Source organism: Nannobrachium achirus (genome assembly GCF_963921795.1).
Source record: "Nannobrachium achirus genome assembly, chromosome: 1".
NCBI lineage: Eukaryota > Metazoa > Chordata > Actinopteri > Myctophiformes > Myctophidae > Nannobrachium > Nannobrachium achirus.
In genome coordinates, this window is record NC_137810.1 from 28,612,923 (window position 1) to 28,640,176 (window position 27,254).

A 27,254-nucleotide genomic window follows, 5' to 3' on the forward strand; every position below is an offset into this window, starting at 1 on the left:
ATTTTGTACCTGAGCAAACGGTGTTACGATCAGGTCATCACCATGTCTGTGAACACAAGCAAAACATGGAAGATTTTTTTCAGTATACACATTTTTATCAAATGTACACATCGTCGTTGTCGAGTGGGAACATTGTATGTCCAAAATCATTCGTTTTGTATTTATCAAAAATGAATTAAACTAGTGAAAATAGCCAATCGGTGCGAGGCGTTGTGTGCTTGTAGATCAGCTATTTTCACAAGACTTGTGCGACAGTCTTGTATGCTGAAGCAGGGCTTTACTTTACGAAAAAACGTATACATTTGAAACTTGGAGATACGAGGTTTCTGCCGGACAGTGACGATATACTGTACGTATATGTGCATACGCACGCACGCGCATGCGTGTGTGAATGTAGACACAAATACAGTAGTGTATATAAATCTGTACATAGACATAGAGCTCAAAGGTCCACTCCACGGCAAGGAAATCATTGTTGGAGAGTGTAATTTTAAAACGCATCAGTAATTTGTCAACTGTTTCCACACACACATATACACACGCACACACGCACACACCTACACCGTTGCGCACTGCAGATCTTGCATACTGCTTACGCTGACTGCTTGGAGCCAACTTGGCCATCACACACTTTAAGTAATGAGACCAACCATCCAGAATGACCAAACCACCTTCATCCAAGTCAATGAGAAGAGATGGACTGGAGGCGGTCAGGAGCATGGAATCACTTTGATACAGTAGGAAGGGATGTAAACGCTGTAATGTAAAGGCGTTCCATCTACTGCGGATATATGTCATGTTATGCAAGAAGTCTAGTTAGTGGAGGAGGTCCCCTGACCTGAACTTTATGTCCATGACTCATCAGTTGTGTGTCTAAGTGTCACTTCTGTGTGAGTGTGACAATATCATCTTTCTGTGTGAGGTGGTTCGCCTTCAGGAAAATGTCTGTAGTGTCTACACAGTGTACATTTAGTTGTATTAAGTACATTTCGTCCATTTGGTAAAATGTTTACACTCCCGAGGTTAAAGGGAAAGACCACTTTGGTAGAGGTTTGGGTTCTGTAGATACTTTGACATGATGTAACTCCAAAGATGGGCAAGAAATCTAAGAGAATTTCTCCATTACATTGTAGCTTCTGGAGGCTCTGGAGAAGCTCTTTTAGCCTGTAAATGAACTCAGACAAAGCTGATTCAGACAATTTAGAACATCACCAAAACCAGTGCTGTTTGTTATATATAAAAATGGCAACTTGCTATTGAGCTATTTATTATTACAAAAACCTGGACTGGATCTGCAGATCTGGATCTGGATCTTCAAATAGTAAAATCAATAGGAAGTTGACATTTATTTATATTAACAAAAATAGTACTGGCTTTGGTGATGTTCTATATACTGTCTGAATCAGCTTTGTTTGAGTTCATTTACAGGCTAAAAAAGCTCCTCCAGTCTCCAGGAGCTCCAATGTAAGTCAATGAGGACTGAGGAGCATATTTTAAATTGTCAATTTCTAGTCCATGGAGAAATTATTTTAGATTTCTTTCCCACCTTTTGAGTTACATCATGGCAACATAACTCAAACCTCTACCAAAGTGTTCTAGCCCTTTAAATGAACACTAGGGCTTTAGTGTAACAACATGAACCTAGTGTCACTATTCTTGGACAAACATTCAGCTAAAAAAGCTTACAACGCATCACGTGTCAGCTTATAGATCATCTATTTTTGATGAAGAGGAAAAAAAATTGCAGACCAAGTATGGAGCCAAGGGGTCCTCGGTCAACAAAGCATATCGTTGGTGTCGGGTGGAAACCTTGTATGTCCAAAACCGTTCGTTTTGTATTTATCATTTTAAAAATGATTTAAACAAGTGAAAATAGCTGATCTACAAGCCCACGCCTCGCGGTAGATCTGCTGTTTTCACTAGTCTTGTGCGACAGTCTTGTATGATGAAGCAGAGCTCTACTTTATGAAAAAACATACAATTTGGAACTCAGAGATAGAAGGTTTCTGCCTGAAAGTGACGATATACAGGTTTTCCAGGGTATAATGTTGACTTTATTTTCCGTCTGCTGCATGTGTTTGTAGGTGTGTACCTGCCCGAACAAATGACTGGTGTGCATGTTTGTCTGCTGGTTTGAATAATCTGTGTGAGTGTGTGCTCACAGTTCAGAGGCGATGGAGGAGTTTCGGGACATGGACTTGGGCGACAGGTCGTAGTCGCTGTCTGAGCGGTAGAGGAAGGACTCTCTGCGCTGGTTGTGCCCCGGGAAGTTGGTGTGGAGGACCAGACCAGAACCCGGAGAGGCCTGGGGGTCCAGAGGGCTGCAGCTGGCGGACGGGCCATTCTCCACGTCAAAACTGCAACACAGAAACACACACAGATCGTTTGGAAAGATTAGATTGGTCTCTGGCTTTTCAGCTTGAATTGAGCAGATGAAACAGGATTAACGGATGGTTTTAGGCTCACATGGGAACTTCAAGAAAGTGCACCAGCCTGTTCGTATTGTGAAATAGACCGCAATATTTGCCCGATCATGTGCTGTTGACCACCGGTACTGAACTTTAACCAGATACATCTTATTTAGGATGGATTATATGGTACTGTATGTATTGCTGTGCTCTGTTTCATGGTGGGCAATTCTGAGAGCTGGAGAAACCGTACACAACATGTTGTAGGTTGTTAGATCATTTCAACCTCAATACCACAGCACTATGCAAGGTATGCGCCCAAGGCTTCTAATTCTTTTTCCAGTATTTGAATTTAAGCTTATTGAAACAATCATGTACAATTAAAATTCCATTGAAACCACAGCAAAATCAAAAACATTCAAAAGGGGACTTTGGTCTATCTGTTTTAAATGTGCTTTATAAATAAAGTTTGATTTGATTTGACTCTAGAACAACTCTGTCACAAGGTTATTATTGTTATATGAAATATAACAAAATCTAGATGTGATTTGATTTGAGAGGAAACCAACCTGCTCACTGAGAGCAGGTAGGAGTTCAGTGTCTTGCTCAAGGACACTTTGACACTAACTCAGTCTGGGCCGGGGATTGAACCGGGAGCCCAAGCAGCCGCTCTACCTCCTGAGCCAATGTTGGTGTTTTGTCAAGTTTACTTTTTCTGAGCTATTTAAATCTCATCCCTGACAACTACCCCATTACATTATTTCAGTAAATAAATAAAATGAATACTAAAACTAACAAACTAGCAAACCTGTGTTAAAATCTAATTAAAAATAGACTGACATTGAAAACAAAAAAGTCCAAATTAAAATAAATACTACTGGACAATGCAAAATGATGTCAACATGAGGAAGAGGATCTCTTCCGCTTATTCTGGCAACATCTCCCAAACTGATAAGCTGGAATCACTCCAGCACTCCTTTCTAGTACTATCGCACGCACGCGCACACGCACACGCACACGCACACGCACACGCACACACACACACACACACACACACACACACACACACACACACACACACACACACACACACACACACACACACCAGAGTGTCATGCTACATTACAGTATGTCTACTGTTCAGTAGAAGATAGATGATACTGGTCCTATTTTCAATTGACTAGTGAAGAACATACTGCAGTAGATTAGAGTTTATCATGATTGATTATTTGTGACGTTATAGAGTAGATCATGTATTCATTGATTATATTAATATCTAGGTGACGTCTGTATGATGATACTAATACTTGATAGTTAGGAGTCTTCAGTAGGCCTCAGTAACTATTGTTTTGGTAAAGCCTATCTTGTTATGGTACAGCTCGTTCCAGAGGCCTTGAAGCCACAGTATAACTCTAGTGTTTGACCATTCTTCTTGGCAGAACTCTTTTACCACTGTCCAGAGTGTTAATTGTATTTCTGTCCATGATATCATGTTATATATAAACTTGACCACACACCACCTAATATAATTGTCTTGTCTCCTCATTCTCTCATGATTATTGATTGATCTGAATTCCACCACAATACCTTCACAGTACATACAACACATCATTTTGTGTTGATAATTGTTTTAATATGAAATAGAAAAGGTGAAACCTGTATGGCTGGAGGAATAGAGATAGATAGATAGGGACCGATTGATGGAGGAATAAACAAAGGGCTGAATGAATGGAAGGATGCATGATACATAAGGAATCTATGGATGAAGGCATACATGGTGGATGCCTGCATGGTGGGAGGAATATGTAGATTTGCGGGATAGTCCCAACTAGAAGTCCTGTAACAACAAAGTGGACACTAGACAGCACTACTTAAGCATGCAATTACACCACACATGAACAAATACTTAGTCTTAAAAGACCCCATCACTAACGTGCTTGTTGAGAGAGTTTTCGACGATGGACCAATCAAAGAAACCATTGCAGCGTTGATCTCAACAAATGAAGGAGAACTGCTTCACATGCCAACAGTTTTACACTTCTGTAGGCAAAGGATAACGCTACCCGTTCCGACAAGGAATACAAGTTTAAGCACTTTATCAAATAAGAACACAGTTAGAGAAAGAAGATAGCAGGGGCGCTACTGGTATCCCTCAAACCACCGGTACTCATGAAAGGGCAAATGAGCAAAAGAAGAACACAGTTAATTTATAATCTTATTTTAAAAGCAAATGTTCAAAAGGCAACAATGAACATAAAGCCTATCCTTTTTTTTGGGCATAACGTTTGTAAGATGCGTTTTTACCAGCTCAGTGGTGTTGTTGTTGTGGTAGAGTGGGAGGGAGACTGGGAAGACTGAGTTCAATCTCCGAGTCTTACCAAAGACTAAAATGGTACCAAATGCCTCCCTGCTTAGCACTCAGGGGTTGTTGAATTGGGGGTGAGTCCCTGTGACATACAGGGTCATGTATACATCAAGCTGCTTCATTTTACACAAACTGGAGATACAGTAGGCTGACCTATGGGCCATGAACCTTTTAAGCCTGTTAAAAACATAAGAAAATATATTTTATACAACAGGGGGAGGGAGAGGCACAAGGGTGGAAAGAAGTACTGGCCCGGAGGAGGTGCACCATAGGAAATTATTGGCGGTTGAATGAAGGATACATACAAACTCTTGGATGTTTTTGACATGAGACGAGCGGGAAGCGGGTCACTGTTGAGGCGGCGTGGAAATTGGTGATGTTGTGGGGTTGGGCCGGCATGTGGCCAAACTATGTGGTGATCGACCTCGCTCGATCGCTAATACCACAAGAGACGGATGTCATCGCTGCAGAAAGGGAACGCCGTGGCTGGCTTCTGGTGTTGCGGGTCGAAGGAGGATGAATTTCGATTGCAACCCATTGTATGTTATTTACAAAAACAAAATGGGGAGCCTGGGCTTGCTAGCGGCATCCTCACCGATTGAGGAGAGGAGAAACTGCAGTAGTAGCTATGAAAGGTGCTTGGAATCAGGTTGAGTGAGGGAGGAGTTATCAGATGGAAGATGGATTGGTGACAGGTGAGAGAGTAGAGGAGTTGTTATGAGTTTTGATTGAATCAGGTGAGTAGGGAGAGATTTATCCTTTGAGTGATCTGATTAGCAGGGAAGGAGATATTATCAGAGGCTTCAGGCTCGTCTTCCCTCCTGAACCTTGTTCTACCTCCATTAACATTCACATGACGGACATTTTACTCTTGCTTCATACTATGACAAAGATAGCCACCATGTCAATTAAGTCACAACTGGAATACTAGCAGCACTAGAGTGAATAGAATAATTAAAATATATTACATCTCTTCAAAGTAAAATGAGGAATTCATATTTGATCCTGCACAGGAAAACTATCTTCTAGTACAATGGTTATAATGGTTACAACATGGTTAAAATAACAGTAATACTAAGGATTGACAGTGTAGATTTGAGTTCCAGAGAGAAAACACATAGAAATGGGGGTCTGTTGGCTAATGCATGTCCATGAAATCCAAAAGGTTGAGAATCACTGGTCTCGTTCTCATGTCTGTTTCCAAGCTCCATGGGGAAGTGACACGTGAACCTATGAAACCACACATTCCCTCTGTTCACATTAAAGGGGTTCAGTTTAACCACTTAAAACCTCTAGTCTTAGAGAACCAGACTTGAGTTACAACTGTAGCGTTTTTGTGAACGACGCATTATGAGGACAGACATCACACACACACACATCCAAGCCAACATTCAAACAGCCATTCATATCCAAGGCAGGCGACTGGTGGCATTTGTTCTTTTACAAATATGCTGGAAGGCCACAGAATGGGCCACAGAATGCACAGTAAAATCCTGAGTATAAATCTAACTGTCTTGTGTCTGTGTTTTGTCTCTGATGGCTAAACATGACTTTGTTCAGAAGGTGCAGATGTTAGTCAACATACTGTGCTTTTCCATTTGAATCATTATCGTATCATGAAAAAAAAGATAGTGAAAGTCTTAACACAAAACTACAAATCAGTGAAACTGTCCAAGAAAGAAATACATTATGAGCTCTATGAAAGGGAGCAGTGGTGTGTGTGTGTATTTAGTGCATGCATGCCTGCCTCTGTGTACTATGCACTTTAAGGTTGATTGCATCTGCGGCCCGAGGTCATTTCACTTTGTGTGTTCTGGTCACGTGTGCAGCCGGCTAAATTTAAAACCATGGCAGGCAAGCCTCAATGACCACATTGCCTGTGCGTGCGCGCATGCACACACACACACACACACACACACACACACACACACACACACACACACACACACACACACACACACACACACACACACACACACACACACACACACACACACACACACACACACACACACACACACACACACACACACACACACACAGCTGGCCATCGTCTTTTCTGTTATCTCAAAAAGAAAACGGAAAGCCTTCTAGCAGTGACTTGTAGCCAAAGATGACAGCTCCCCACCCACAAGAAGGTTCAAAAGGTTGACATCACAAAGACCAAGTGTCCCCTTTAGGACAAAGGAGTCTCTCTCCCAAGATCAACACACAAGATCTCCAATTGGCAGGACCTGATACAGATATAGATTGCAACACTTCATGTTCTAAGACTAATATTATTGTATCATTACTTTTTTTTTTAAATAGCATTCATTTTGGAATGACAAGAGAGATGTGAGAGAGACAAATCTTCAGTGATAATTTAACACTGAGAGTGTACAAATGGATGGGTCCATTTGGCTCCATTTGTACATTCTCAGAGTTACAAATGGATAAATTAATACTCACGATTTGACTGTGTGGCCTTTAATCACGCTCAACCCTGAAATATTGCAAGTCCAGGGAATTGCGTTAACAGTGTCTACTATGACTGTTGTTCATCATTGCTAATTGAGCATAAAAGCTCCCGAAAGGCTGGTTGCAAAGAAACATAATAGCATAATAATAGGTTTTTGTTTTGGACACAGAAGTAATTTGGCCTCTTTTGTATTTGGCTTGTAGCACAGTAATAACAAATCTTGACAATATTATTATGATGAAGGGAATGTCCAGCAGCTCCCGGTGGCAAAATCAAATAACTATTTAATTGACTTAGTTATACTTTAACTCAAGTTTAACTGCTTGATCATACAATATGTTGTTGCTGTCAACAATTGCAAACATAGATCTATGAGCTCAAAACACACAATTACATGAAAAGTACAAATAAAATATGGAGATATGAGGTTTCTGCTCAGCAGCGACGATGCATAGTTGTGTTCTTTTGTGGATGAGAAGTACAGTAGGATCCAGACGAGAAAGTGCAATGTTATCAAATTTCACCTGGCCTACGTCTAGTTGATAAGACATTTTTCATACCTACAGTATGGTGATGATAATATAATCTTGTGGATTGTAACAAATGTTATGGGAGCTCGGAAGCTGTCTAGACCGCAAGGCATTAAACAAATTAGACAAAGCTACCACAGAATTGACCCCTTGACCCCTTGGTTTATGTTCATGTAAAACAATATATATATATATATATATATATATATATATATATATATATATATATATATATATATAGTTCTACAAGATCTACAAGATATCAACACGTCGCTAAGTGACGCATCGAGAACTTGTAGATCCACTATTTTCACCATTTTAGAAATGGTGTGACAACTTACTGTATTTTTGCCACCCCCTATTTCTTTCTGAAATTACACTTCTTGAGCCGAATAAATCTAACCAATAAATTTAAAGAATGATCGTGCTGTCATCATTAGTTGGAGGGAGTCACAGACAGTGTGAACACAAACCAGACCTAATGAAAAATGCAAGAAGGTAACAATTTGGTTCTTGATACGACCAGAGCTTTTTAGAGGACTTTAAGCCACCCACGCCAAATGTGGTGATCAATTGATTTCCAGCGTAGAGGGGAGAAAAGGAAGGGGTCTTGTATAGATTCCAGTCAACAAAGTATACAGGTTTTAAGTGTTATATACTGTATAATATCGCACAGCTTTTAGTTTCTGCTATGGGAGAGAGAGGAGAGTGCGGATGATTTACAGAATCCAAATCCCTCCCAGATAATCATGGAACGTTTCTGGGGTGATCGTCAGCATCACCAGAGCTAGCATGAGTTGAGGGGATTTAGCAACGTGTGAATGCAAGTTAGAAGGTTCAGCAATGTTGATTTTGAGTGTAATGACGTACGCTGTGGGTGTATATGATGGTAATGTCAACGGCAGTGTGGATAGTTTTACAGTACATGGATTCAACAGTGGGAGTCCGAATGGTTTGGAGTTGCATTTCAATGATACTTTCCCACTATTTCCCTATTTGTACTCACTACTCAGTGATGACATACAGTCCAGCAGCGCTAAGGAGTCATGTTTATACAGTAGGTATTATGAACCATGAGAGCTATCTGGAAGTGATTACCGTGACCTCCTGGATGACCTTTGGCACAACATCCTTCCTCTTAATATCCTGTGACATGAGTCATGGGATGATACTGTCTGTCTGTCTGTCTGTCTGTCTGTCTGTCTGTCTGTCTGTCTGTCTGTCTGTCTGTCTGTCTGTCTGTCTGTCTGTCTGTCTGTCTGTCTGTCTGTCTGTCTGTCTGTCTGTCTGTCTGTCTGTCTGTCTGTCTGTCTGTCTGACTGACAGAATGAACAAACAAACAAATGAATGACTTAAGTTGAAGTAGTTGTAGGCCTTTCTTAAAATTGTAATTGTCTCAATTAGCTTTCATTGAACAAATGAAAGGATACATTGACGCATACAGAAACAAAAATGTATTGGCTACAATCACATTTTCTGCTATATGATCTTCACGCAGTCTTTTGAACTTTCATTTGGGGAAGAACCCAAGGTGAACGTAAAGATTTGGCAAACAGGAGGACTCAACCAAGTGCAATGCTCTGTTTCTGAGAAATGACACATTTGTCCTGCTATGACAATGTTATTGTCCTGTTTCCACTGTAAGAAAGGAGTCACTGAGGGGAGTTACTGGAAGCAATGTGATATACAGAAGAACCAAACATGAGCACAGAGCTTAGTTGGACTTTTTTTTTCTTCTAAAAACAAAATGTGCTCTTCCGTGTGCCAGTCGTTCTCAAAGAGGGGTTCCGGGATCGTTATTTAAATTATAATAATATATATTTTTAAGATTTTGAATATTTCTTAAACCTTTAAAACATACAAATCTTGTATTGGGGTCCCTGGCACAAAACAGATGGAGGTGCGCGCACTGTGCGGCCATTCCGTGCAAATGCATAGAAATATCATTGACAGGAAAATGTTTGGGAACCACAGCTGTATACTAGCCGTTTGCTGTGTGCTGGTACAGCCTTTAAAGAAAAGGTTGATCAAATAATGACATGAGCGTGCGCACGTGTGTGTGTGTGTGGGGGGGGGGGTGCGTGCCTGTGTGTGTGGTGCGTGTGTGTGACATTGCATGAGAGGCTGTTTATGCACTTGAATGACTGTCTTCCGCTGCTTGTTCTGAAGAGTGGAAACCAGGGTCTGTCTGTGTGTGTGTGTGTGTCTGTCTGGTAACACCATGGTTACACCTCCTGTTTGTCTCAGTGTTACCAGAGTCAAACAGAGGTTTCTTAACAAGTGGTACCCTGCTTAGATTGTTTTAATTAGGGTCTTTTAATCTCTGAGGAATAGTAATAACTGTAATGTTGCGGAAATTAACAACAAAGGCCGGGAAGGAAGCCAACAAGTTCACTTTTTTTTTGTTTTGTAAAGCTCGTTTCTGAGCTAAATCAACTAACCTCTGTTTTTAAAATTTAAAAATGTAGAATTCATGTTCAAAGATTTTAATATAACAAAATATATAAAAAAATGCATCCCCATCCGGGATCAATGGGTGTACATTTATTGTAATCAAATTATTGTCTTAAGACAGATAGATACCTTTATTATCCCAAGGGAGAAAATCAGTCGCCCAGTGGCAGCAAAGCAGTTTAAGGTTATTTACAAAGTATGTACAGTGTACACAGTAAAAGAGCAAGGTACACCAACAAAAAGAGAAAGAAGAATATATACATAAAGTGTCAAAACAGTCAACGCTCATAAGTGTAATAGCAATACTTAAAAAGCAAATAGCAATACTTAAAGCACAACTTATCAATACAGTGACAAACAAAAGGGTCCATAACAGTCAATGCTAGTCAGTGCTACAAGTATCTCACCACCATGTCAAACACAAGCAAAATACTCAATACTACTAACACAACCCAATAGTGCAGAGCCAAACAAAAAGTGTCCAATGGTCAGTACAAAATAATCTAAATAAAACAAGAAAGGGTGACACAGCAAGATGCACATGAAACCCCTCCCTGGAAAGGTCCTTAGAGGTCAGACGCACACAAATATTATTGAACGCAAGTCTCCATGAGGTGAGTAATCGATAGAAAAAAAGTCATTTTGGGAGTGAACTAACTAAGCTTCCTCTCTGTGGAACCAGCTTAATGAAACACACCAGACCATTGAAAAGAGCCAGACTGGAGTTTCGGACTGATCGATTATAAAATACTATGCCATGTATCCATTATAAAATACTATGCCATGTATCCATTATAAAATACTATGCCATGTATCCATTATAAAATACTATGCCATGTATCCATTATAAAATACTATGCCATGTATCCATTATAAAATACTATGCCATGTCAGGAATGACCTTGTCAGGAAACAAAAAAATACAATCTGTGTAACTTCCATCCAGTAGAGTTACGAGATTTATTCACAAGCTCTTGTTACCAACTTAAGCCCTTTATTTTGTTGTATGATTAACAGTGAAAATAGCCGATATGTAGATTGACTATTTGGAATAAAAAGAAAGAAAGAAACCTATAAGGACAAGCTCAAAGTAAATGTGGTAAAAGTGGTTAATACTTTTTGCGTATAATGCGTACATTGCATATAGTTTGTGTTAAATACACAGACAGACATACAGGGTGACCAATATCATGTGAAAATAAACAAATGATCACAGCCATCACATGACAAACAATGAAATCCTCTCTGTTAAAACTCATTGCCTGCCAAGCCCGAGTTTCCAGAGTTATCACAGAATGGTCCACGCTGCTTTATTATTGCATTTATGAAATGATCGCAATGATCTGCATCTGCTGTAAAAAAAAAGAAAAAAAAAAGAAAAATCTGATCTGGTTTCCAACAGTAAACAGGTAGTAGGCGCGATCAGAAAAACGGTTCTCCGGCCTCTCCCATGTTAGATTTAGCAGGGAAACGTACGCCCATATGTCTGTTTGCTGTTTTCCAGAGCGTCTGCGGTGTAAGCATGCTAACTACAGTAGCTCATTATCTTTGGAACGGTTTGACCATTTAACACGGGTTTCTTTCGGCAACGCCGAAGCGCAGCGTGCTCGTTCATGTTTGAGATCGTACTGGATCTTACTTGAGATAATATATGCTGTGACTACTTTTAAAAGGTAAGAATATGTGTAAACTTTTACACTGTCAGAGTTATATTAATCCTGAGGATATCGCAGTTATTCAAGATTATTTCCCCTACTGAGCTCCATTACCTTTTACAGCCCAGGCCAGAATGGGACATTTGTCACAGGGGGATTCATCAGGAAACTGTCCCTTTCCCATCACAGATTTGACATTTAGCTGAAGATCTATTTTGGGAATAGACCTCCTGATCATTTCCTAACATCCATCTATGGGACCTCGCAGCGGGGGGTTTTGGAACAGTGCACCTCCGGCTGTTTCCAAAATGATGCAACTCTCAAATGATTTTGCAACAGTATTACATCAACTCCAGCTCAGTGGAATTGATTTAACCGGCGATATTTGGCAGGGATATTAGGGGTACATTATTGATGGTACATTATTGATGACATCTGTATCAAATGATCAATACCCAAAACGTCCCACAAAGTAAGACTGCCTCGAAGACGTCAAAGCTTTAGGCTTCCATCATGTCGAAAGCAAAAGTGTCTATTCGCTAACCTGGTATATCAACTCACTATTTGAAGTCCACAATGTGAAGTAGCCTAAATTGTCTCACCCTGGACTCCAAACTCATGAAAATTCATTCAATTACTTATTTGGACCCACCATAGCAGAACCAAATAATATTATTGCATATAGAATATACAGTATATAATGTATATACAAATAAAAAACATTAGATGCCACACCATATCTAATAAAATCAATAGCTAGATACTGCAGTTATTATTAGTAAATAGGACAGTAACAAAACTAGGACTTGTACCCATGTTAAATTATGTATGCACACTTGGGTACAAAGTCATATAGCAGATGCTCTCATTTAGAATCATTTACGGTCCACACACACATGAAATACGGAGTGTATCTGTGAAAGCTGTGACACTGATTAAGACATGACATCATAGAAGGGAGAGAGAGTGGAGGGCTGAGAACAACATCATGTAAGAGACGTGTGTGTGTGTGTGTGTGTGTGTGTGTGTGTGTGTGTGTGTGTGTGTGTGTGTGTGTGTGTGTGTGTGTGTGTGTGTGTGTGTGTGTGTGTGTGTGTGCGCGCGCGCGCGTGTTTTTAAGGGACAGTGATATTTAACAGGACTTGCTTTAGAGAGCATTCCATTGGCTGGTAAATTGCAGTGTGGGATGCTTTTCCATGACATTCCCTGGTTTCTTGGGAGTCAATCTTCTCTGGGTCACAGTCCTAGTTCCCCTACTGCTCATGTTGCATTATGTGTACAATGCAGCTCACTACGAGTCTACAAATGTAACCAAATGGACCTGTAAAAAGATCATTTTGGTTACATTTGCAGACTCTTGGAGTTAGAAATGGATAATAAATGAAGGTTATACATGTAACCGTTCACAACTCCCTGAACAGAAAAGGGTAAAAGGTCAATCAAACACTCCTATTTCAACTGTCATCATCATCATCATCACCACCACATGTGTGAAAGCTCCATACACCATCATCATCCACGTTCCTTGTCATCATCACCTCTTGATCATCAAAACCGCTGCATCCTCCTCCTTATCGTAGTCGTCACTCTCCTCATTTCACTGTAGAAGTGCTGTGAACTTGAACGATGAGCAGTCACTCAGAAATCATAATAAGTCCTCACCACAAACCACCAGAAGACCTACGCGTGCTATTCATATTTCCTCTCTGTTTGCGCATCACCATAACGACACTGTACACGCAGTGGCACTGTAAATAAAGTGCTGCCAAACCGTGACCACCGGGGCACGGCGCAGCACTCCACCCCGCGGGCAGGCAAGCTCAACACTTCCAGTTGTTCTCAGAGGTCCCGTTTCAGGGAGGTTCAAATGGCTCTCAGCAATGTGAAGACGTGTTTCAAATGTTGGCCTTTTACACTGCCAATGGTCAAGCCCATGACATTAAAGTAGGCTGAATTATTCCATGCAACCATCTCAGACATTACAGTGGTACATTGTGGGTTTCAGGCTTGAGGGGGTTCCAGGGGGTCCCCAGCTAAATAATCTCCACTTCGCTCATTTGGTTCCATTTGTACACTCCCAGAGTTATGGGAGTCCTTGATATTAAAAAGAGGATGCCACTTCCGTGGAGCTCACTGAGGGAGTACTGTATGTTGTTTGCATATCTGGCCAATTTCAATAATATTTTGAGAACAGCCATGTTTTTGGGTCAGATTTAAACTTGGATGGGTCATCGAGAAGGTTCAAAATCACTGCAGTAGTACAGTATATATATGCAAAATGACAATCATGACAGAATTATACTCTGATTTCACTCTACACCCTATTCACTTTGGCTGCAATGTTGCAGCCTTATTCATGTCCCATCCACAAACTAAAATAAACAATTTTCACACAGGATTTCCTCCAAAAGAAAACATAAGGAAAGGGGAACTAATGAGTCATCACAATTCAAAGGCAGCATCAATCCCAAATTTAACAAAACTATCCCACCGCAGGCATTCCATTGGTCCACAGGACTTGACCCCCGCCACTCTGAAAGGTCAACAGAGCTGTGAATGTTATCATTGTGCCAATAAGTATCCTGGTCACACGGTTCATAGATCCAGTTAAACCCATCTCTCTGGGTGATTATCTGTGTTGATTTTTGGGTGTGAGAGGAGTTATTTTCTCACCCGTACACACATACCATAAGTACACAGACAAAGGTCATAAAAAGGTGCAGGGCAGCTATATACAAACACATGCACATGTATAGGTAAAAACACAAAACGTGCATTCACAACATGTTCGCAGCGCTCAACTCACTCGGACATACTACTACTACTAAAGTGACACAAATGCACATACAAATGAGTGGACAAACTCGTTTCATGTGGATTAGCCTAATTAACTCGGGTTGTTACAGACACACCTCATCATGCACACCTGTCCACCTAAGAAAACACAAACAGACACAGACCAGCACATCACAGTACACCATCTGTATGTTCTTTACACTTAGGCAGGGCTTTCCACAGGAAATCCAGTACTTTCCACAGGAAACCCTGGGTCTCAGAGGTGGCTCTACCCACCTAGAGCCACGGTAGATCTAAACTCCCTTACACTTATGCCTAATTTATACGAATAGCGTCACGTTGTTTGCTTGAGTATAAATTTGGCTTCACGCAAAGCAAATACAGGTAACCTTCGCAGCTGATTAAGTGTAGCTCACTCAACCTCCACCTCAGCAGATCCTTCAAAACAAAATGCCATGCACTGTATTGTATTTTCTATAGTGCTGCTTTATTTTGGTCTTCCCTATGAAACTGCATCTCAAACCTTAACCATGCGAGACCTGGCAGCATACTCTTTCTGCAGGCTAGTTGGCATTTTTTTGTGTGTCTGCAGCCATTCTAAATGACCAACAATTCCCACTGGGCCAAGCCTCAGTCCAGCAGGTCATCCTGGTTTGGACCTAAATTATCCTGAATTACTTACAACAGCGATTCCAAACCTGTGGGCCGGGGACTTTTGCGTGAGAACACTGCAAGTGGGTTCCAAAATAATTTGCAAAACACAGATATAACGTCATAGAAAGTACGCAGAGACCGACATCAACACAGCTGCCCAACGGCCCATACAAGGAGATATGCACATGTGTCGTGATACCCTGCAAAGACAGGCGTGATTTCATTAACTAGAAAGATGTGGTTGCCGTGACGCGAGTCACACTTGCAAATGAATTTCGTCTTACCATTTGAATTTTCCCCATTCAAGTCAATGGTGAAATTGAATTAACAAATAAATGAATGGCCATATATATGGAGATCTCTGTGTCAGTTCTTGTCCCTTTCATTCCCATATATGAAGATTGCTGATGTCATCAATATTAAGCCCATATCTTGGAATGCCCATATATGGACATACTCATGTGGTCTATGATGTCAGACGTCTATGATGTCAGTCATCTCCATATTTGAATTTGATTTTTTTTCAATTTTTATGTATTTTTTTGGTGTCCCACCAGCTATTTCTGACCATTGTGTCTTTCTCAGTTTATGGGCAGATCTATGTAAGCAGGTCTCAGAACGGGCTGTCTGATTTTAGGCCCAATTGTGACATCACAATCACGACCTACCTCTGCTACTGCTGTGATGAGTGGGGGTTGGGGAGGGGTGGGCAGGCCTGAGAAGGAGGCAGGAGGAGCTGGGAGAGGGTTGGGGAGGGGTGGGAAGGCCTGAGAAGGAGGCAGGAGGAGCTGGGAGAGGGTTGGGGAGGGGTGGGAAGGCCTGCTGAGCAGGAGGTGGGGAGGAGTGTGGGGCCAAAACTGGCTCAATAGCACAGTCCTCTGTGGTGGAATTCAGATCAATCAATAATCATGAGAAAATGAGGAGACAAGACAATTATATTAGGTGGTGGTGTGGTCAAGTTTATATAACATGATATCATGGACAGAAGTACAATTAACACTCTGGACAGTGGTAAAAGAGTTCTGCCAAGAAGAATGGTCAAACACTAGAGTTATAATGTGGCTTCAAGGCCTCTGGAACGAGCTGTACCATAACAAGATAGGCTTTACCAAAACAATAGTTACTGAGGCCTACTGAAGACTTCTCGACTCCTAACTATCAAGTATTAGTATCATCATACAGACGTCACCTAGATATTAATATAATCAATGAATACATGATCTACTCTATAACGTCACAAATAATCAATCATGATAAACTCTAATCTACTGCACCTCCCACTCAGGACAAGGTGGTACTGCAGCTGAAAATGCTTTGAAAGCTATAGGCAGAAATTAAATGACAGGTGCTCTGTATTCAGGAGTGGTAATTTAGCCTAAAAAAAACGTTTTTGGGACACAAACAATGTTATATAAATTATGTTTAAATGCATGGTGTAGAACCTTTAAAGTCTATTGAGGAAATGTATTCACGAATACATTTATATAAATTACAACTATATAACCTATCTCTTAGCAAAAGCCGGGCGATTTGACATGTGGCCCAAGTGCGTGCCACCTAAACTGTGGGAGGAGTAGCGCAGCAAAATAAAATTAATCTAGGAGGGGATGGAAGATGATGGATGGAATAAAGTCGGAAAAGTACTATAGTCTGGTTGCCCTGCAGGGGCAACCACACTAAAAAGGAAAAAGGCCATGGTATTTTTTCTTTAAAACCTTGAAAATTGTGTTTTCATTGTGATACCGATACATACAGTAGGAACTTAAAGTATACGATGTTGAATGATTGATACAAACCGGGACAAAAGATTGTCTGAAAATGTACGCTGCCCCTCCATCTGACCAAAAAGGTGCGTGATAAGAGGTCAGATGGGTGGGCTGTGAACACTTTTGAGATTTTCAAGCGGGCCACGATCCTTAAAAGGTTGGGAACTGACCATCACAGCAGTTTGATTTCCGTCAAACACAGCATCGTAATAATTACAGCAGTGTTTTCTTAGTGTTTCCTTTTTGCTTGCCGTTTGTTTTCTCATGGAATGTCATATTGCATAAAACCAAAAGTAAGCCTTTTGGTAAACGAACCCTAATACAGAAAGATCCTTCACTTAAACAACCATGTTAACATTGTATAAACACTCAACTACAAGCTGTCAGAACACAGATGTGGGATGCAGGCTGCAGGCCAAGTTTAATTCCTATTTAGGTATTATGTTAGGTTAAAACAGATGAAAGATTCATATTCTAGTACACACAGTGAGGGCCAACTAAGACATAAAACTATACATGTCTTGTATCTAACCTTCAAGACTAAAAGCTGTACACATTAAATCATGAGATTAAATCCAAGACAACCTTTGGGGTTGTCTCTTAAAGCTATACTGTGTAAGATTCTCAACTAGTGGTCAGTAGCCATATAGCAAACCGCGGTCGCGTTCGCGTCTTTCGCCCGTTTTTCGTACCTTCACACCCCCGCGTCTGCCTCCACAACGCCGAGAGCTATCTTTAGAGGGGTCCCTGGTTCCTGGGCGTTCAGGCATTCCGGAGAAACGGACGACTTCACCCTGCCTGGTAGGCGAGATTACTTTTTGAGTAAAGAGACACACGGCGACTACAAATATGGCGACCCCACTTCAAGACCAGGGCAGATAAGCTGTGATTGGCCGGTAGTGTACCATGTGTGCATGATCGGCGATGTGATTGGGCAACGTATACACAACGTATACAGATGATGCAGATTACGTCATCATGGCGCGAAATTCTCCCCCCCTCACGGCTCATAGAAAACATATAAAGAGAAGGCTTCAGAAGCTGAAAATAACGGAGTGGGTGTTCTAAAACTTTAGCGATTTAACAGTTAGGACAATTTTAAGATTTGTTTTATAAAAAAAGTTACATAGTAAAACTTTAAGTCATTCCCTCTATAAAATATTGTGTTCAAAAACTGATAGGATGTCAAATAATCGTTAAAACATTACTCTGCTGCATTAACCTACTGTAATCCCGCAGACGCATCATATCACATCACCAAATAATGTAGTGTGCATTTGGGAAACTTCATAACACTGGTAAATACCAGAACTCTGTCTTCTACACAGTAAAATAGCAAAGTGATACTACGGATTTTACAGTGTATACTGTAGTTCTTACACAGTAGCCCAGAGTTTACCGTCCAAAGAGGATTTCCCACTGGAATCGATTGAGGCCCCTAATATAGGTTCTGAATAAATGTTTAATGAGCGAGCTAGCCATGGTCTCTCAATATAGGAAGGTCTTCTCGGTAGCAAATCTAACCACTTTTAACCTGGGGTCCTATTTTGAGCATTATATCATTATGCTGTAGGTGAAAATGTTCCCTGTATTTCTAAAAGTAGCAAAAATAGAAGATCTTCAAACTCTTGCATCACGACACAATGTGAGCTTGTAGACTGGCTATTTTTAAAGCATAACCCCATCGTACAACTAAGTACATTTTGGGCTTAAGTGGTTCAGTCCAACAATGGAATTGCTAGAGGATGAAAAGGTTGCAGATATTTCAATGTCGTGGCATTTTATTTTTTGTTTTGGCTTATGGCTTTAGGGCAGTCTTGCTGTCAAACAATAGAAGTCTCACTAGCTAATGAACAAAACAAAAACAAAATATCCTAGTCTCAAAATATTCAGACCAGTTGGCGCTGTATGCTCACCTATTTAACTGAACTCACTGGATGACATGAAACTCAAATACATTGGAAAATATGTAATGTAAAGTTAGAGCAATGCAAAACTCTTAACTTCAATGTATACATTTAATTTTCTAACACTGACAGCTGTTTCACTTTCTGTTTCACTGAACGTGAAGTCAGTCCATCCTGACCATGACACAGGGTCTAAAACAGGAGCAATGGGAAGTGACATATGCACATATCTACTGTACGCAAGTAGCCTACGTACTTTACACGACACAAATGCACGCGCGCGCACACACACACACACACACACACACACACACACACACACACACACACACACACACACACACACACACACACACACACACACACACACACACACACACACACACACACACACACACACACACACACACACACACACACACACACACACACACAAAATAAGGAAGCATTAAGAAAAGAAATGTACTACATGAGCACCGCTACAATATATGAAGTATGAAAAGTGTGTGTTGCTGTTGCCATCATCCTGACCTGTTAGAATGGCCATGGTTTGCGGCATGGAGTCTCCTGATGACTTCCTCGCTGAAGTCAAAATGAACCCTGCCTCCTCGGGAACAGGGTGAGCGCCGGTGCATTGCCCCAATTCACACACACGCACACATGCACACATACAAACATACACCCATACAAACATACACCCATACAAACATACACCCATACAAACATACACCCTCACGCACTAACTAGGACATACTGTATCATCACTCTCTGACAGATACGTTATACTGTGTCCAACAGACACATAGACACGAGCAATCTATAAAAAAGACTCATCACACACATGCATTAGCCCCGGTATGATCAAATAAATGCCATAAATCGTAAACTTAGCGGTATGATTCCACACTGACATGTCACACGCCTACACCCGCACACACACACACACATATTAAATAAAAAACATCTTGAAGTGCATGATGATACTCATATACCTAAACCTATCCTATACATCAGAATGAGATACTAAACACATACTAAGACATATCACTGCACTCAATGGCATAATGATTTTCATGCACCAGAACAAATATCAAACTACTAAGTCAAACATTGAAGTAATTATTACCAATATACAGGTTCTCCAATAAAAATAAGTCAAAGACTTTAAATCCTCCATCACTCAGCAGTCATAAAAAGCACCAGGCAAGCCTTCTAAAACACCTCTACCATATACCATAATCACTCATACAGTACACAAGCAGCATGTATACTGTATAAACACCGGCACACGCGTCTCACTCCTAACTCTTCTTACTCCGTCTTTCACTCTTACACACACCCACACCCACACCCACACACACACACGCATATTCACACGCCACTCCTCTGTGTTTCTCTCTTTGCCGAATGAACTGCTATTGGTCATAGGCTCTACTTCCCCCTTGTACTGTAGAATATGTGTATGCGTGTGCGTGTGCGTGTGCGTGTGCGTGGAGCTCTGTTCCCCTGGCCCAGCAGAGCAGGGAAGAAGTTCTGGAGTGGAATGACTGGAATGGACTCACAATGCATCCATATACAGTAGGACAAAGCTGAACTAGCCCATACCAACTGTGTGCCTATGGAGGAATACACACAAACACACACACACGCAGACCAACATGGGCAACAAAAAAATAATAAGTCACTGCTACTGTATGCAAACCTACTTAACCTTTAGACATACACATTCTAATACGTCATTTTAGTTCTGGGTCCAAATGGAGACACATTAACATGAATGAGCAAAACAGTGTGGTTTGTTCGCTTTGACTCTGTCAGTCTGGTCGACCTTAACTGGCAGCGTGCCTTTGTCTGTGTGTGAGAGGGAGGCAGCATCTGGTCCTCTAGCAGGGGGGCACAGAACCTCATTGGGTTACACACTGTATCAGTGCCATGGCAGCCCTTAGCAAACTGACACAGGAACACTATCATTCCTGTAGTTGGTGGTCTATGGTGCTGCACACATAGCCAATTAGTATACATACAGTATGACATCATGTGTCCAATATAATGTAAGTACTATATTGGATTTTTTTTTTTATTGCATCCTAAATCCATAATGCATTTATATGTTGTCCTTGCTTATTGTAAGTCGCTCTCGATTAAGAGCTTCTGCTAAATGCCTAAATTGTAAATGTATTGTGCCTTACGCACCAGTATAGCTTTTTTTTACCACCTCCATAACAGTTCTTTCGGTGATGTCAATTTCAAGGATTGAGGCCACCTGCATTTTTTTTTTCTTTTAAATGAGGCCCAGATGGAAATACCATAAATGACAGCAAGTGATTTAGCTTGCAACCTACATAACCAGATGCACTCTCTGGTGGTATACAGTACTATCTATGACTTTGTCAACGCAGCACCTTTAACGTTGATACAGTACTGGCGTGGCCAACTGCGGGGGTTTGCAGTGACAGGGGTTGTGTATTATAGTTCTTTGCTCAAGGGGAATTGGTCTAAGACTAAATTGGGATGCAATAAAATACCACTTTGTTAATCACTGAGGGGCATAAAAAGAGAAAGGAAACAGAGATGCATACTGCACTTTTATAAAAACTATGTTTGGTAGTATAAAGGTATAAAGTATAAAGTTATATCCCGCATGTCAGACATTTACAGTAGGTGCAAACTGTTAATAAATGTTTGTTAACAGGACCTTAGTTTAAAGTGCTACCGACAAGACAACTTAAGAGTTGTGCAGTGTCACATAACAGTTGAGGGACTGACTGCATCTGCAGGGACAACAGTGGTTTCACACTGGCCTTTGAATCACTACCACCATCAGTACCAATTTGAGGCAAACCAGCACTGCCAATGAAATTGCATGAGGTATTATGGATTACAACAACGTTGCCTTGTTCTGTAAACGAGTAATATGAAATTCAAGTTATGGCAGTTATATTCCCACTGTTAAATGAAAATAAGGAAGAGTCTTGTTCAGACATGTTTAGTGCAAAGATAAGAGGAGTGAGCAGTCATTTTATTTGCTTGGTGGTGCTCCTCTCTCTCTTAGCAGCAAGTGCTAAGTGGAACTAGAAGAGGTTCAGAAGTTCAGAAGAGGTTCAAGCTTAGAAGACAGGGAACGGTGTCCCGCTTCAAATCATCTATGACAGGGGTCTTCAACAGGGGGTCCGGGACTATCAGGGCTATTTTCGGCAAAGAGTGATAGGTCAAGTTTATTAACTATTGACAGTTCAAGTGGTTAAATATCTGGAAACACAAATTTAAATGAACCCAAAATACACTGATGATTGTGCTGTCAAACGATGAAACTAAACGATATGGTATCTATGGGTTGTGGGGGGTCCCTGCTTCATCTCTCTCTCTCGACTAAGGGGTCCTTGGCCTGAAAACGTTGAAAACCCCTGATCTATGAATAATTGTGGCATGGCATAATGCGCAGCATGCAAGTGCAGTGAGCCTGAGCAGAACAGACTGCCAAACATATGAATACCACCTACACAGACCACCTTGAGAAGTCTGCCTTTTCAACATAGGACCAGAAACAGGGGCATGGCTACACGTCACAGAATAAGAAGAGGGGCATGGCTACACGTCACAGAATAAGAAGAGGGGCATGGCTACACGTCACAGAATAAGAAGAGGGGCATGGCTACACGTCACAGAATAAGAAGAGGGGCATGGCTACACGTCACAGAATAAGAAGAGCGACGTGACAACCAAGCCATCTTGAGTTGTGACACACAAAGATGACACATCATATATCCTCATCCTGAGCGCTGCAGACCAACAAGGAAAGACAAAGAAGGCCACAGACTGAGACAGAGGTCATCAGGGCTGAATTACTCATTTTTGTTACAATAGAAAACACCCATTAATTTCTTCCTATAAGAAATCACCACGTTGTGGAGGAACGGCTACAGTGATGTATTTCCCAAACACTGGGTCATGACCCATTTGTGGGTCGCGGACATATTGTTGTGGGTCTCTTCATTTTTGTTTTTTTACATTTAGTTTTGAAATATAATTTTTAAACATTTCAAAAAGTATTCCCCAAATATGTTCATGAATAAAGAAAATGCAATGATTTTTCTAAGTAATTTCATTGATAAATAAAAAAGAAATCTAAGACATTCTACAAGTAGTGAAAATAGCTGATCTACAAGCTCACACCGTGGCGCGAAGCGACGCGCTGTGAGCTTGTAGATCTGCTGTTTTCACTAGTTTGGGTACCGGGCAACCATCTAATTTCTCTTTTGGGTCACGGGCTAAAAAGCTTGGGAACCACTGCAATAGAGAATACAATATGGAAATGTGGTCGGGTCCACAAACATTGTGTTAACACATGATTGTCATATAATAAGTCCTTGTTATGGCTGCAGTGGACAGCCAAACGGTACATATTCTTTTCTATAATGGATGGTGAAATGACGACCAGGACACACATCAGACTTTTTAAATATCCGTCTGTTGAAACCAACCACAACATTCACGGTTATGTAGTTGTGTATGTAGTTGTGTATGGGCTACCTCCCAACCTTTCATGATCTCAACCGAATTCCATTTCTATGGACTTAAGGCAGTCTAATGACGTCATACACACGGTCTGTTGACACTGGAGTGAGACAAGCCTGTCCTTTGAACTGGCAATGGGGCAGAGAATGTTTTGACAAGCTAATTTATGCTTGGCATTTACGTAGCAAATACCCTTATTCAGAGCAATTTACACTGAGTACCAGTAAATATTTCAACACAGGGGGGAAAAAATAATTTTTGAAAAAATGTATGCATTAATTTAACCTAGAAGCCTAATATAGGAGTGTTATATATTTTAAAGCTACATTCTGGTTCTTTTTTTGTACAATTTAACTAACACAACCTCAGAGGTTGGAGGAAAAAGTACACATATTTTTTGAGGAAAAGTATCAATACTGCAATGTAGAAACACTCTCTTACAAGTAGAAGTCCGGATTTAAAAATGTACTTGAGTTAAAGTACAAAAGTATTGGTATCAAAATGTACATAAAGTACCAAAAGTAAAAGTACTAAAATGTTTGAAAATAGCAGATCTACCAGCTCACAACGTGTCACGATGCAACGCATTTTGAGCTTGTAGATCGTCTATTTTCAATAGCCAAGGAATAAAATAGGGCTAAAGTGGTTTATGTATGTTTTATAAAATAATCATTTATATCTGCAAAGTAACTAGTAAAGTTTTCATATATTTGTAGTGGAGTAAAATTACAATACTTGGATCCGAGATGTAGAGCAGTAGAAGTTGAATTATTGGAAATTGGAAATGCTCAAGTAAAGTACATATACCTAAAGATTGTACTTAAGTACATTACTTAAGTAAATGTACTTACGGTAGTTACTTTACACCCAGGGCCGGATCTAGGCATAGGCAAGGGGGGGCAATGCCCCCCTAAATGTCCTGTCTGCCCCACCAAACATGATGGCATGCAAAAATCTAAAATTTCAAAAATATTAAACTATTTGAAATGTTATGCTACAACTAAGTAGATGGATAGATAAACTGATAAGATATTAGAGAGAGATAGATAGGTGTAAGACCTGTTGTTTGTATTGCGTGTTATAGGTATAAGTGTGCCAAAATGCTTAGTTTTCTATGCATTCCGGGGGTTTTAGGGGGTTTGTCCCCCCATTTTTTTTCCACCCATGCCACTTCGCGGCATGGGCTGTAGGTGACCCCCCTATCATTTCTTCCTGCCCCACCTAGTGCTAAAGGCTAGATCCGGCCCTTACACCACTGGCAATGTCAGTTAAGTTATTTGATGCGTTAGTGTCACTGTCCTCACCTCTTCTGAACCCTCTGTGTGTGAGGCTCAAGGGAAAGTATGGCTAAAGTGCAGCATGGCATGGAAAGTATGGTAGAGACAATGGGTGACCATGAGAGGGCGCCATTTCATTACCCATTGGTTCCAAATGTGTACAGTCTAGCTGTATCCACAAGATGGCAATATGTAATTGCTAAGATCTAGTTACTGTACCTCTGAAAGTCTGTACTGTGGTCAAGAATGACAAGATGCAATTAACCCATATAAATTATTTTTCAGACAGTGATGCATTTGTGTTAACGTAGTGTGATTCATCAGATTGTTATAATGTTTAGATAGTATTATAATAATGTATTAATTACCGGTAAAAAACAACCAATAATAAACAATAAAGTGTAGGATAATTTATTATTATAATTATAATGTATTATTATAATTACCACACTTATTTAGCTACAAACAAAAAGCTGTAATTAAACCAATAGGCAACCTTGTCTTCAGGCATATGTGAATCAATCTCTTAACAAAATAAACTGCTCTCTGAAGTGTACACAGTACTATGACTTCTGCCATTTGACAAAGTACCAACCAGGCAATATGATTTCTAACAATAGATAGAAGCTCATTATATGACTTTTTCTGACAAGTTGGAGAGCCTGCCTGATAAGCACAAACATCACTGGTGAGTGGTGACTGGAGCACACAACAATATGACTGTGTCACACACACACACACACACACACGCACGCACGCACACGCACACGCACACGCACACGCACACACACACACACACACACACACACACACACACACACACACACACACACAATCAGGATCAAAGACAGAGCGAGCCAATGGGACTCATTGATCATGAGTCATGCTTGGCGAGGTAAAGACTCAAGCTGTAGTTTTGACGTGGTCCAAATTTTACAACGTCAGTTGCTATATTTGATGTAGCCAACTAATGAGCACAGACTGAGATGAGACAGCACGTCCTGGGGACTGAGCCTGCAAAACTGCAAAAACAACCTGCCAGACGGAGATGTATTCAATTCAGGCATTTGAATTTACTGAATAGGAGGGGAAGAAGTGAGGGAACAACAGAGAGCGAAAGAGAGAAACCATGCAAGGAGAAGGATAGAAAGTGAGGGAAGTGGGGAAAAGAGAGAAGGAGAGAGGCAATTGAGTGGGAAGCAACATGATGTATTTGTGACCACAGTGACTGTGGGGGCACTGGCTGTGCAAGAGGAGGGAATTGATAAATGAGGGTATAAGACAAGAATAGACATCTGGACGAGGGAAGGAAGAGAGGAACATGACTAGATTCTAAAAGCCTGCTAGCTTGACCCAACTGGAGCAAAGTGATTTGAACCGACCGACACACCTTAGTGTCCCACACTCTCCCTAAAGGGGTAGGGGGTTAAGATTATACGGGGCATATATATTATAAGGGTGGTGGCGTGGAGAAATCATTAGGGTTCAGGCAGCATGGGTTTCATGGCAATACACCCATTCGATTTTGAGATATCTTGTGTGCAAGCGGAGATTCTAACGTAAAAGTGTCTGCTAGAGCAGTTCAACCACAAATTATTTTGGGGGGGTCCCCAGATGATTAACTTAATGTGCAACATTGTTTTCTCTCTCAACAGTAAACAAACCAACATAAAGTTTAAGCGTATAGAATAGAAGGTATCTCCACATTTCTAAAGTGACTTTTTATACCTCTAAAATGACAAATTAAACATTGGCCAAATTGTCAAATATTAGAGGCAGAAATTGTGAAAATAGTGAGCATGTAGATCTGCTATTTTCAAAATAGAACCGTGTTAAACAAAATGCTGGTAGGGTGTGGGGGTCCCCAGTTAAAATATGATTATTTTGGGGGTCGCGGCCTGAAAAGATTGAGAACCACTGTGCTAGAGGAAAGTTCATCCTCCAAGCAATTTCCATGACAATCCAGACAGTGGTAAAAGGCTAACACGACAGGTTAGAAAAGGAAGAAAACAACAGAGAGTGAACTGTATGACCCTGTTCTTATTCATGCTGAGGTTGGGTGTGAGCTAGCCATCCATCATCGCTGGTTAAACAGGTCATCATGCCTCAGTTCTCCATGAACCTAGCCCGAAGTTATTGAGCGGTGGTCACACAGTCTCCATAGCGTGGCCGTGTGTGTATGCGTGTATCCGACTATCCGCGTGTGTCTGTATGTAGCCTGAGCCAGGCCTGCAATACCGTTGAGTGACCAGAGAGGTGCTGTTGAGCAGCCTTGAAATGTACAAGTGTGCACGCACGCACACACACACACACACACACACACACACACACACACACACACACACACACACACACACACACACACACACACACACACACACACACACACACACACACACACACACACACACACACACACACACACACACACACACACACACACACACACACACACACAGCCTAGAA

The 27,254-nt window shown here is 40.9% G+C and overlaps 1 protein-coding gene across 1 annotated transcript in view; it reads right to left on the reverse strand.

Moving 5' to 3' along the window:
• The window catches only part of pde4ba (phosphodiesterase 4B, cAMP-specific a), a gene marked incomplete at its 5' end in the record, with an annotated part of 205,344 nt that overhangs the window by 82,488 nt on the left and 95,602 nt on the right, over nucleotides 1–27,254 (reverse strand). The window contains 2 exons of the mRNA XM_080726315.1: nucleotides 10–46; nucleotides 2,163–2,357. Of these exons, the coding sequence (XP_080582441.1) occupies nucleotides 10–46; nucleotides 2,163–2,357 (232 nt within the window). The remainder of the gene's footprint in view (nucleotides 1–9; nucleotides 47–2,162; nucleotides 2,358–27,254) is intronic.